Raw genomic sequence first — 13,898 nt, 5'->3', positions numbered from 1 at the left:
TGATATATCGAGTCGACATATGAACGGAAGGTACTATTGTTAACTAATAAACCGTCGTTGATATATCTGAATAGTTGAAGGCCACAGCAAGTGTTTTTTATCTTCCCATGTGTAAGTTTTTAAATAAATTCTGCTTCGCAGGAATATAAAAACAGGTCGGCTAATAAAGGAACACAATTAGTGCCCATCGAAATTCTAATAGTTTGTTGGAAGATCCTGGTCTCCAAAAGACTCTGAAGACCATGACAAAGACATGGATGTTGTCAATTAGGAACTCCAGCATCCTTTCAATATCAACTTGAGAGTACTTGTGTGTAAAATCAGAGTGATTTTTAACAAAGTAATTTTGTTCATGACAAATCACAAAATATGGAAATTTCTGAGTTCCATTTTAATTGTAGAAGCAGTTGTTTATGATGTCTGAAAGCCCAGTAGACTTTTTGTTTTACTTTACCGTGAGGAATGATTGCATAAAATGTGCCTCAAGTGTTGAAAAATTGTACGTTTTGATGTTAACTCTTGAAAAAATTATAATTTTAAACACAATTTTCTAAAAAGAGTTTTTTAGAAAATACATTTGATTTAAACCACTTTTGGAATATGCAGTAACACAATACGTCTGAAGTTTCTCCTTTACAGCAGTTAATATTTTTGTTAGGATAGAAAAAGAGAGATGGGAAAATATGTAGGACATTTGTAAAAATATATTTCCAAGAGTAGCGAGGACAGAAATAATCATTTTACAAACATTCCTAAGTTGGGTTTTTATTTTCAATTTACTGACCAATGCGCTAGGACGGGGCTTATCTGGGCATCAAAAATTTACATTATGCATTGACTATGGGGAGAAATGATCAAAATTTTTTCTTTCGAATAGCAAGACTCTCTGAAATTGAAGCATCCTTATGTTGTATGGATTTTAATTCGGTTATGTTATGAACGCGTGAAATTAAAGTTGGACCACAATATGTGGCTTAAATGTTTAATGTGAATAAAGAAGAAAAATAAACTAACACTTCAAAATCTGATGAAAAATAACAGCGGACCGAAAGCGTGAGCTTTGTAGCTAATGGGCCTCTTGTTTTCTATGCTACATTATGAAAGGGCACAAAATGATATCCTTACCTTCGATGTATATGCACAGGAGACGTACATTGTACACGGTAGGTGCAAGAAGAAAGACAACCTCAAATTAAACACTACACATTTCACAATCTTAAGTTTTATTTTATTTTTTTAAACACTTTGATTTGCACAGAACTTTGGCTGGCATGATAAACAAATTCAAGCCATTTTTAATGACAGGTCATATTTCATGATGGAATATATATTTTTTTGGAAATTAAAATTCAGTTCGCAGCAGGATATTGCTGTAAAATGTAAGTGATTTATTAGGTTTCTAAGAAATTAATGGTAATTGTATTTTATTTATATATATTTTTGGCAGACGGATGAAGCAATTTTATACTTGTTTCTATAACCCAATGAGCAGTTTTTTGATCTTGCATCCAAATTATGTAAACACATACCCTTCTAAATCAAATGTTGTTTTATATGCAATATAAATGTAATATGATGCTTATAGACAGTAATCAAGCTGATAAATCAAATTGAACTGAACAAACTTGGAAGGGCAAAAACAGACCCCTGGAAACACCAGAGGCGGGTTCAGGTACCATGGAGGATTAAGTATCCCCTCCCCCAATTTGTCTTGTTCGGGTAAACGTAGAAATCCGTAGATAAATCCGTAAAAAATCTTAATGGTTTTACTGTATTAAAACGTCAGTCAACATTCGATCCGACTTAACGATAGACTGTATTTGCACATAAGGCCATTGTAGAGACCATAGAATTTATGTAGTGTTGTTTATCTATGAGATTGTTTATGCGCTAGTGACATCTAACATAGTATTTATCAGTAGTCTGAACACAGAAAATACCTTTGTTTATATCGAATCAACCGAAAAATATAAATATCATATGAAGATAATGATGGTATATTGCTATGTGAATAAAAAAAGTTGAAATTAGAAAAGTTGTCATTATGTAAATGAAATCGCTTAGTTTTTAGTTAACCATTGATGTCTATCCCTAGTAAAATATCCAAATATGAAACAGAGGTGTCAAAACCTGTGCTGTGTTTTATTCGAGTACAGTGGGATATATTTGAATAAAAAAATGAATGAAAATGAATATTGTTGACCAAAAAAAAATAAACGTAGTCAGTACATCTAAACGTAGTATTGAAGGCCACAGTAAGAAAATTCTTCTCTTCATGTAGAAGTTTTAAAATAAATTCTGTTTCATTGGAATCCAAAAATAGTCGTCCAATGAAGGGACACAAATAATATTCACTGGGTTAGACAACATAGATATTATCAATCAGAAATTACAGCATCTTTTTACTCTCTATTGCAGAATTCTTTTTGGACAATCGGAATTTTTATTCAGATGTCTTTTTAATGAAGAAGCAGCTATCTGTAAGATAAATTAGATTCGTTTTTATTATTCATCATGATGCATATTTGTATAAAGTGTTGACACGTCATATATTTTGATTTGACTAATTTTTGAAAAGTTTTGTGATTATAAATTTGCCGAAAATTTTCTAGAGTTTTTTTTTCAGTATCCACATTTGCTTAACATCACTTCTCGAAGTTATGGTTAGTACTTATTCAATTGGTTTTAAAATATTTAAAATTGACATCTGATTATGAAGAATATGGCCCTTTGGAAGGAAACTATTGGTCAAAATTAACTTTGCATAGGTTATGGACATTTAGAAACTAAATTTTGAAAAGAAGAATACAAAAGAGGGTTATCAAAGAATTTAAAATATGTCAATTTAGACTGTCATAGATAAGTTAAACTTGATAAAGTCCCACCGTTTAATGTAACATATCTTATTGGCAGAAGTATCATTTCAATTTTCCAACAATTTTATATTGTTGGAACTATTTCTATATACTTTTGTGTGTACATGGTAACTTTAATTGGTTCCTTTGAGTGCAAGAAGAAAAAGCAAAAGAAACTAAGGCAGAATACTTTCGACAATACCTTAAGTGGACGGAACGAGGTGTAAAACAAAAAATATAATCCCTTTGTATTTGTTATTTTTAGATTGTAAAATTAATGCATGTGTTTCAGAGAGCTAAGACAAGAGAAAAAATTGTGTTCCGTATGCAAAAGACCTTACTTTTCGAAACAAAATTAAAAAGGAAAATGTTACACAATTATAATTTACAAATCACCGTAAATTTTTAACAAATGGACCTTCTTCAGAGATGTCTGGTCCTGTTGTTCCATTAATTCTTGGCTTAAATATAGGATAATAAAAATATAATTTATATACGTTTTTCCAATGTATGACATTTTCCGCATTCATTCTTTTAAATACAGATAAATTCCCTTTCGTGCAAATGACAGATACACTGTTCCCTATTGTATGAGGACTTTTTGCTTGATTTCAATTTAATAAGGTACCAAAATTGAAACTTTCCTTTTTAATATATATTGGATTAATTAGAGATCAAGATTGAAACTTTCTCACAGAAGGAAGTCCATAACATATAGAAAAGGAGTAAACTGAAGAAGTTCGTCTATAATTTTACATGTACAACATAAGTCACAGTTAATTAATTGATACACCCTTGAAGTTTATCTTTCGCTAGGCCTACTCCTGGAAAAGTGTTATGTGCCAATTTAGATGAACAAAATCATAGGTGATCACTGTATTTTAATCTTAGCAAAAAACATTCATTTTTATATTACGCAGTTGCAATCAAGATTGTTTACGTAATGGGTAATTAACATAATATATGTATCCAACTGCAAATGAGGTCTCAATTCTATTGTTTTAGAAAATCAATTTACAGATTACAACTCTAAGTTTATTTTCCCGAGAACACGCAATTAGATTCATTTTCATTGATAAAGATAAGACAAGTTTTTACAATTTCGATACATAATGCAAGAAACCCAAATCTACCGAATAACAGTATCAAAATTCTAAATGCAGAACAGTGCAGAAAACTACAGAACACACTGAAAATGTTTATTAAATGATTTCCTGTTATACCACCTTCCGGAGATAAACATAATTTAATTACATTAATTTTTATTGAAAGGTACATATGTACATTCTACAAACTGTTTTATATACTAATAATTAAACTAGTAATTATTATCTAATTAGGTATATTCAAGACAATTAGTTCGATGACTTCATTTCGTCAAACTATTCTCATTGCATCTACAATTCTATGCAAATAATTTTCTTGACTCCAAATGATGTATGTGGTAAAGCATTTGAAAAGACAAATGGTTACAAATGATCATAATTTATATTCATGTTTAAATAAAGCGATAGCCCGGATAGTTTTTGCGGTATAAAATAAAATTTAAATGATGAATCCGATATACATCACGACTTTGAGAAGATAGTAGCTTTGGTATTCTGAGTCATTCTATTTTAAGCATTATTGGATTAATTCTCTTATAAAATGTATGTAAATTTGGAGGATACACTAGTTTGCTTCTCTTAAAATAGGCATTCCAGGATATCTTTTAATTATTTGGAACATGAAACCGACCGTGACACTTGTTCTTGTCCTGACTTTCTGTACAGTTCATCTAGGTGAGTTTTGTGATTTTCTTTTAAATTAGAATCATGTAAATGTACATGTATATCCTATCAAACATGTAGTTGAAAATAGCAATTGTAGTGATGTATTAAAAAAATATTAAGGCGTTTGTTCACGGATTATCTCACCTGATTTGTGAATCGTTTACTTTTTACCAGTATATCATTTGACCTGAAATGAAATTTTAGGACATGCGGACGTCACACATGACTTTGTTTTGCAACTACTGGAAAACGTACGCAACAGATATGAGTCCAGAAAAGGTATTTTACTTTATGCAACGTCATTCATTTTGTTATTTATATTGTTGGTAAAGCTAGATGAAACAAAAATAAACATAATTTACCTCAATTATTCTGAATGAAAGAAAGTCTGTTAAAATAAATACCATTAATATTAATATGGATATGTTCTCAAATAACAGTATGATGTATGTTATGGAAAGATTTGTTCAAAGATAAAATAGCAATTTTAAGGTTTTCTTAATACAAATGTATAGGCATTCAATGTGACATTCAACCTACCACATGATTAGCCTTCTAAATCACACTGTCATATGTTAATGAGTTAAATGATGTCATGACCTTAAAAACTAAGTGAAAAGAAAGACATGTGGTTTGTTATTAGCATAATTATGTAAACATAGATCACAAGGAAGTATGTATAGCTAAAAAAACAAGTCACAAGATGACATTCACTAAATTAACTTTCAATTATTTACATCACATGATCTTTGATAGATTTTAATTGAATATAAGAAGAATGTGAGAGAAGGAAATGCTCTTCCTTATAATATTTTAAAAATATTTCAGGTCTTCAACAAACAACTAGGAAAACAGGTATTTATTTTCAATAAATTCTCCTATGAATTACATGCACTTATAACATTGCTACAGGCCAGAGTTTTCAATATGTTTTTATACCCATGATATATTTTGATCCCAAATGATGTTCCATTTGCAATACTGCATATGGTATTCTTAATACTATTCAATTAATAAGTATTTTACCTGATGATGTTAGCGTCATACCATCTTCCAAGTACAATTTTTACCTTTCCTGAAAAGTTGTTTTCTTTCAAAATTAGCAGTTTTGCATGTTTTTGATGAAATAATTGTATATGATTTACACCAGGTCTTGCATGTGTGGAAGATACTTGGCAAGCTAGAAACTGCTTTAAAGTCGACGATTCAGCCTATTCCTTCTGTCTCTTAAAAGGTATCTCACTCATTTATCAAACTTTAATAACCACAAGCCAGTCAAATATTTTTTTTTTAAATTAAATTGTTCTATATGCAGATTTTCCCGTTTTTTTTTTAACAAAATCGACAACAACAAAAAGTAACAAAATAAAACGTAACAAAAACTATGGCAAATCTTCTATTAATAAGTCAAGGTAATCTATATCGACCCCCTAAACTGAAGAATTTTTCAGAAACCAATAAAAATCAACATTATATGTTAAATCAAACCAAACTATCTCCAATGTATATTCAATAGTTCTAAATTTCAATCTATAAGCATGAGAATTGCCGTCTTCTTCATTTCAATTATGCTCATATATTCCTCATGCCTTTCTGCTATAACTCATGGTCCTATCAAGTTTAATAGCGTTTTCCTTAAGTTGGTCAGATTGTAAAGAAATACCCTTTTTTGTTCTTTTTTTGTTTGTTTGTTTGTTTTAAAATATTTAGCAAAATGACATTCGTTTTGAATTCATTTTATATGATTGGTGACGAAAAGTTTTACAGTTTGATTTTTTTAACCTTAGTTTTCTGACTCCTTCTTCATGTTTGGATCTAAAGAATAAACTAAAAATATCATTTTCAAATTCCAATGAACGAATAAAATTAAATATGATAAATATGTAAGTTTAATATTTCTTGATGTTTTTCAATTTTTATTTATTTATTTATTTATTTATTTATTTGGCTTGTATTTCATTTTTACTTAAAAGAGTAAATATGACCGAGAATCCCCTTGTATTGCAGATAGAACGAGAGATATTGAATCGTATGCTACTACTTTACGATCATCCGTTGGAGACATATTCTGTGGTGTATGCTGTTCTGTTGTAGAAAAGGAAAGGGACCGGTGTAAAAAGGTGTTTTGCTCAGATGATCTTACTTGCTGACGTGTTGTGTAACTGAAAATATAAATAATATACAGATATATAGATATTTTATATATAGATATATATAACTTAAATTATTAAAAAGGAATAATTGTTAACTGTACTCAGAAATCGTATTGTTTTTACTTTTAATAAAAGTCTTAGAAATGCGAATTCATTTTATTACATTCGAGGTTGAAGTCATGCTTCATATTTTTATGCAATTCGAAAAGGTAACATGTTCATATAACCTCCCTCAAGGACATGTACACCGGAGGAGACCATGTTTTTTTCGCATGGTTTTAATTTCTCTACCTTACCATCCTTTTGCAGGTGTAAAGATGAATAATGCCCCCGTGAAAATCATATTTTGACGTCAAAACTGATCCCTGGTCATTATTCAACATCGTAAATGACCCTCTGGCAAATAGAAAAGGTGTCATAAAACTTAAATTAAGCATACCCTACCTGAAGAAAAATCACCTCTGTAGAATAATGACCACTTGTAGATTTAATTAAAGACGTAATGCTTCAAATATCGTAATTTAAAAAAAAAAGATTTATAAATCATGAAGACCATGGACTAAAATGCTCACCTGAGCTAAACTTAGAATTATTTTTCTCATTTAAAATCCTTATATTAACTCACCCCTCTGGGCATTGTATTGAATAAAATGATCCTTTGTTTATGACAAATTGACAACATTAATCTACTTAATCCACATCATGTGGAAATGCTTCCACATTGATTTGACAAACATATCATTGTTTTAAAGATTTTTCTTTATGTTTCCCTTTATATTACGAGAGAGAGAGAGAGAGAGAGAGAGAAAATTTCAAATCAGGTTAGGTTTGAGTACAATTTTTTAAGTCAATGAATTTAACAGTTGATATACATGTAATTTTAGAGCATAAAGCAAAAGTATCCTGAAAAAACTAAGATGATGTAAGTAATTCTTGAAAAACAACCAGTTACAATTGAATTATATATATATATATATATATATATATATATATATATATATATATATATATATATATATATATATATATATATATATATATATTGAAGATTTTAGTGAATTTTCAATAAAATTGACAGAACAGGCATCACTAACCATCCAGTATTTATAGCATCTTTGATTTTTCTAAATGCTCTTCTTTATTAGAGAAATGATAAATTTTGTGCAAAGAAGAAGGAACATCAAGACTTCTCCAACAGCTATATAAGTTGTCCAGGCAATTATCCAGGCAAAAATCCCAACAAATACATTTTAATCTACATCCTTCTTACACATATTGAAGTACTTATTTGTCCAAAACAAATATCTTGTTCGTCCAAAAGAAGAATAAATTTGTCCAAAGAATTATATATCTTATTTCAAATTTTTCCAAAAAATACATATTTTTTATATTGGCTTCATTGGCACGGGAATGTCGCATTAAATTCTGTATTGATGGCCTTCGTGGACTTCTATTAATTTGTTATATTTATCAAGAATAAAAAAAATTACAAGATGTACAACCCTTTAATGCAATAAATAGAAGTATAAATGTATTTGCAAACAACGGCATAAAAACGGCCAGAGTATATCCGAAACGTTGACTTTCGTCAAGGCTGTTGAAAACCGTGTCACATCCTAAAAAAAAATTCTAGTTGCCTTCCAACCTAGTCGATTAATATGAATTAATGAACTTCGCCCTGATATTGATATATAGTTTGTTACGTAGAAAAAATGAAAAGGGGAATTTATTACCAAAAAAATCAACAAATAATCACACTTGGCTCTGTTCGGAAAAACTGCCATGAAAACTGCCATGTCATCTTTTCATGGAACATATACTAAAAGAAGTTAACAGATTTTGAAAACCAGTTTTAAAAATGCTTAGTTTTATTTAATTTCATTTTTGCTTTCTTAAGGATTAAAATATAAATTTCAGCTTAAACAGAATTCAAGAGTATGGCAAAAGTGATTATTTTAAAACAAAAAATAAAAGAAGAAAGAAACAACTCTTTTTAGTTAATTTTGGTCCAATTAAGCCTTCTGCATTTTTTAAACAAATGAACGTTATTAATAATATTTCCTGTCAGTAAATTATACTTTATTGAAGTTTATTTGGGATCAAATTCTATCTCTAACTGACAAAGTCGTACAGTAGTAGGCTTACTTTGAAAAAAATGTCCTATCAACATTTACCTTTGTGCGATTGCTTCATAATCTATCATTAAATTTGTGTAGTGAATATGAAAACTGCATGTAAGGAGATGTTCTTTGTTATCACTATACTAGTTTCCTGTAAAAATAAACTATTTTGACCTTGACCTTTAAAGAAATGTAGGCCTGTTCCTCTTTTCCATCATTCTCCTCTGTAGTGAAAAACTGCATCACAAAAATATCTAAGTTAATACTACCAGTAAATCACAATTGTTATCTAATAGCTCGATATTTTACCCAGGGACTCTAGGATTCTTAATCCTTAATCTTCAAACTAAATATGTAATATGATGGTTACATTTACATTTCGCAAATTCTATGGTCGTTATAATGACCTTGCTTGCAAATGAAACCTATATCTTTTGGTCGTATTTTGACTGAGAGGTTTCATATCAATTGTAAGGACATTGTTTTTTAAAATAAAATTTGAACACTGATTACTCAATCAATAAAGAGGATGCATGGATGGTGTGACAGGAGATGTTTACTATGATTTTAACACACTAAGCAACTACTATTTTAAATTTTTTGCAAAATTTCAATATTGCTTGTTGAGTCAGTTCGGAATGACATATGCTACTGCTTACTATGGCCAAGATTCTATTTGCATTTCTTTTTAATTAATAAAAAATATAATGTTTTCTTATCTTTAAAATCTCAGTTAAATATAAGGTTAAACAGATTGAAAAACCAGTTTAAGCAAAAAGCCAATAATTATTCAGAATATTTGCGGTCAATGAAGTTAATCGAAATTTCAATTCAAAAATAACAAAAAATGCATTTCATACGAACCTTGCTAAATTCTGAGGCAGTATCACAAACATTTTTTTCTTTCTGCAAGTTTGAAAATGTTTGAACATTACTGGAGATTGTTAATATAAATTTACGTTTACTTTAAATAAGAAAACTGGACAGAGAGGAACATTTATTATGTATTGTCAAAAATGTCTTTTTAATTTGTAAACAATCATACATGTGCATAACTTGGACCTTTTTTAATTACCCCCCTTCACATATACATCTGAACGATTTTCTTTGATATTAACTGATTGATTGTTGTTTTATGTCCCTTGCGAGAATTTAGCACTCATACGTGGTATAGGAGGTCACCATATACCGATGAATGGCTTTAAATTTAGACCTTTACTCGGCACTCAAGGCCATTAAGTAGTGAAGTTTTTTTTATCGCGCCAATACCTACCGCAATACGGGACTTCTGTCCAAAAGACCAGTGACTTTCACTTTTATTGCCGAGGACTTGGCGAAGAAACAGTCACTACCCGTGTTAAAGGTCTTAATGTGAAGCGGCGCTGGGACCTTGCGATAATGAAGCGAGCGCTCTATCACTAGGCTACCGCACCGGGTGTTTCTTTGACATAAATGAAAGAAACACAACTTTCAAATTTAAGCAACAATTTCTACATTTTTTTCTGTCTTTTTTAGACTGTTAATATCCTTCTTTTAAAAACTTGTTTATCAGTAACCTGCCTCGTTAGAAATTATTCATACGTTTCTCATCGAATCTTGCGTATCGAATCAGCCCTGAGAAATAAACCCATATAAAGGTGATAATGGTATATTGCTACATAATAAGGAAAGTGGACGGTAAGAAAATTGAAGCTATTCCGTTTACCATACAATTTAGTTGTTAGTTTGCCCTCAATGTCTTTTTTCTAGTATAACATCCAAATAAGAGACAGAAGTGTCAGATACGAACAGATATGAAACTCTGTAGTGTCTTTTATTTCGAGTTAATGAGATATATCGACTCAACGTAGGAATGAAAATAAGTACTGTACATTGATAAATCGCGTTCGATATATCTTAGTGTCAAATTAAAGACCATGGCAAGAAACTTAGTTTTTTCATGTAGAAGTTTCTGCAAAAAGCTGCTTAATGCTTCCTTAGAAAACAAAAACACGTCTGCTAATAACGGGACACAATTAGTACCCATGTAGGTTCAAACAAATTGTTGGAAGACCTGAACTCCAAAGATACCATAAATATTGTCAATGAGAAACTCAAACATCTTTTTAGTATCAACCTATCAACTTGTGTGTTGAATTCTAAATGTTTTTTTTTTTTTAAATAAATTCGCAGATGACTATAACAAGGTATGCAAATTTACGTGTTCCATTTTTATTGAAGAAAAACAGTTGTCTATGATGTCAAAAAGCCTATTCTTTAATGATTTCTGACTTAAATATTTGTCATTTAAAATTAATGGCAAGATCTAATATTTTAACATGTGTTCTTTTATGATTTATATGGAAAAAGAGCTCCAATTTGCCTTGGACTAATAGTGAGGTTAAAGCATAAATGTATTAAAGATTCAGTTTTGGTAGTTTTGTGAAAATATCCTTGTAAAGTGGTATTGATGCTGGTATCCAGAGCACAAAATTAAAATTAATGGTAAAAAGGAACAGGTCCGTAGCAGCAGTTTCAAAAGTGAAAGGGGGCAACCTTCCAAAATATCTGACAAAAAACGCTGAACTGTTCAAAACTGGGGGTGGGGGTGGGGGAGGACTTCCCAAAATAGTCTGACAAGCAAAAAAAAAAGTCCAAATCCTGAAATGTTCCAGTGCTCGACCCTACTGCAACAAAAATGGGGAGGGGGAGGGGCACCAGCATATAAATAAAAAATTACTTTAGTAAAATAATTGCGCCCTCCTGATCTCTCGTGATCTACGAACCAGAGTAAGAGCATTTGCAAATAAATAGTCCGAAAATGACAAATTTTCATAATTATAGAACTTCAAAAATTGTGATCATACGAAAAAATTGATAGACGATGCTTAAAGAAAGATTAAATTTTATTTATTTTTTGACTGAGCAGAGCCTATATGTAACGTTTCAGTGAAGCAGTTATCATTTAATAAAATTTGTGTAGATCTCGGAAATACCGCCGGACATAAGAAAAATATGGTTCAGATAACACAATGACAGTCAGGTATCAAACTCGTCTTTTTATGGTGACATATTTTTTTACACTGTGATGTAGATCTACAGAAAGTTACTAGAAGACTAAAGTTTTGCTGTTAAATTACCATTAAGTAAACGTTTTTTAGTTAAATATCTAAATATGAAACAGATGTGTCAAACTCTGTGGTATCTTTCATTTCAAATTCACTGGGATATATCGTGCCGACATATGAATGAAAGTACTGTGAAATGATCAATGTTTCTGGGGGACCAATGTTCTTGGATTTCATGAGTCACCCTTAAATTCACACGAATTTACATCCCCACGAACAATTATATGTCAACATATTTATACATTGAATCTTCTGTATATACAAGTTACCCACGAAATTACGTCCCCACGAACCAATAAAATTTTGCTGGCCAACAAACATTGACCCCTACGAATTAAATTGATTCCACAGTAAATATTGTTTATTAATAATATGTCGTTGATATATCTGAATGTCGAGTCGATTGATTGATTGTATGTTGTTTAACGTCCCATTTGAGAATTTTTCACTCATATAGAGACGTCACCGTATGCCGGTGAAGGGCTTCAAATTTAGACCTATACTCGGCACTCAGGGCCGTTGAGCAGTGAGGGTTCTTTATCGTGCCAACGCCTACCGTGACACAGGACCTCGTTTTTAAGGTCTCATCCGAAAGACCCGTGACTTTCACTTCTAGTGCCAGGCGCTTGGCGAAGGAACAGTCACTATCTATGTTTACGTCTTAGGTTTGACGCGGCGCCGTGAACGAGAATCGAACCCGGGCCTCCCGATCACGAAGCGAGCGCCCCACCACTAGGCTGATGTTTTTGATTTACGAACTCTACACTTGATCTGTTATTGGCAATTATCATGATTAAATTTTCTTTCAATTACCTAAACAGTTGTCTATTAATTACTTGTATCCCTTACCTGACACTGTGTTTACTTAGGAGCACATGCCCCGATAAAACATAGGAAACAATCAAATTTATTGATAGTCTAGTTTTGATAGCATCAAGAATATTCTGAGTTATTTTTAAATAATATTAAAGACGGTACGTATGATTTACAGTAATTGAAAGAAATATTTATGTAAATGATTATCAAAGTAAATAATACACACTAAGATAAAATACATGTAAAATCATTAAAATATGCTCTGCTCCTTATTTGCATTGTTTGAATGAACTTTTTAGCTTGAATAATGTTCGTTATCCTTATATTTCATTACAATGGATCAAAACTAATTTTAACAGCATATTATCTCATTTTAAGTTGATAACATTTTTGTAACGCAAGTTTTATTGGAATTCATATATTTTTCTGTTGAATATTTTCATCAATTAAATTTTTCATAGTGCAAAGGAGGCATTGATCGATTCTTACCAACAAATAACATGTAGGAAGCGATTTCAATTTCAAATTTCTTTGTTCTGAAATTCTGGTATAAATTGAAAGCAGTATACCATTGTATTGTGCAGAACGGCCATTGGTTATTGTTTTTTAAAACGATTTTACATTCTATAAGAATTTTTCAAAAATAATACAAAAAGTGGAGGGATACATCACTGAAAAAAAATCTCCTGTAATTTTATCATTGCACAACGGCAACTGCTGTATTGAAATTTATTCGTTTTATATATTCATATGTTGTTAGCCAATCGAAACAAATTTTGAACGCTGTAAATAATTCCTTTTACTACAGTTATTTGAATAATTGATGGCTACTGAAAGAAACTGCAGATGGAAATTGGACAAAGGGAAAGAAATCTATAACAGCTGAAAAGTACAACATTGACTATTCCTGCACGTGAAAAATAGTTTTCATCAAGTGTTTCATCTGTTTTAAAATAAAAAATATTATGAACTGTTTTATAGTAATAAAAATACGGACAAGAGCGGACTCAATAAACAGTCAACGCATCAATATATTTTACACATTTTATGCTTCATGAAATACACATTGTAGAAT

At 30.6% G+C, this 13,898-nt stretch overlaps 1 protein-coding gene across 1 annotated transcript; it reads left to right on the top strand.

The window, feature by feature from the left end:
- The first annotated feature begins 4,498 nt into the window (after positions 1-4,498).
- Positions 4,499-6,875, top strand: LOC133181416 (uncharacterized). Its single transcript, XM_061315929.1, has 5 exons — positions 4,499-4,636; positions 4,832-4,906; positions 5,456-5,482; positions 5,778-5,861; positions 6,635-6,875. Exons 1-5 carry the CDS (start codon positions 4,582-4,584, stop codon positions 6,775-6,777), a joined length of 384 nt encoding a protein of 127 aa, XP_061171913.1. The 5' UTR covers positions 4,499-4,581; the 3' UTR covers positions 6,778-6,875.
- The last annotated feature ends 7,023 nt before the right edge of the window (positions 6,876-13,898 follow it).

Source organism: Saccostrea echinata, unplaced genomic scaffold, assembly GCF_033153115.1.
Source record: "Saccostrea echinata isolate AGI-Se365-2 ecotype Australia unplaced genomic scaffold, CSIRO_AGI_Sech_v1 ptg000008l, whole genome shotgun sequence".
Taxonomy (NCBI): domain Eukaryota; kingdom Metazoa; phylum Mollusca; class Bivalvia; order Ostreida; family Ostreidae; genus Saccostrea; species Saccostrea echinata.
This window is presented reverse-complemented; position numbering and strand designations above follow the sequence as displayed.

Coding starts and splice junctions, on each gene's coding strand:
- LOC133181416 (XM_061315929.1), top strand. CDS start 4,582: ATGAAACCGACCGTGACACTTGTTCTTGTCCTGACTTTCTGTACAGTT. Junction 4,907..5,455: donor CAGATATGAGTCCAGAAAAG/GTATTTTACTTT, acceptor AAAATATTTCAG/GTCTTCAACAAACAACTAGG. Junction 5,483..5,777: donor ACAAACAACTAGGAAAACAG/GTATTTATTTTC, acceptor GATTTACACCAG/GTCTTGCATGTGTGGAAGAT.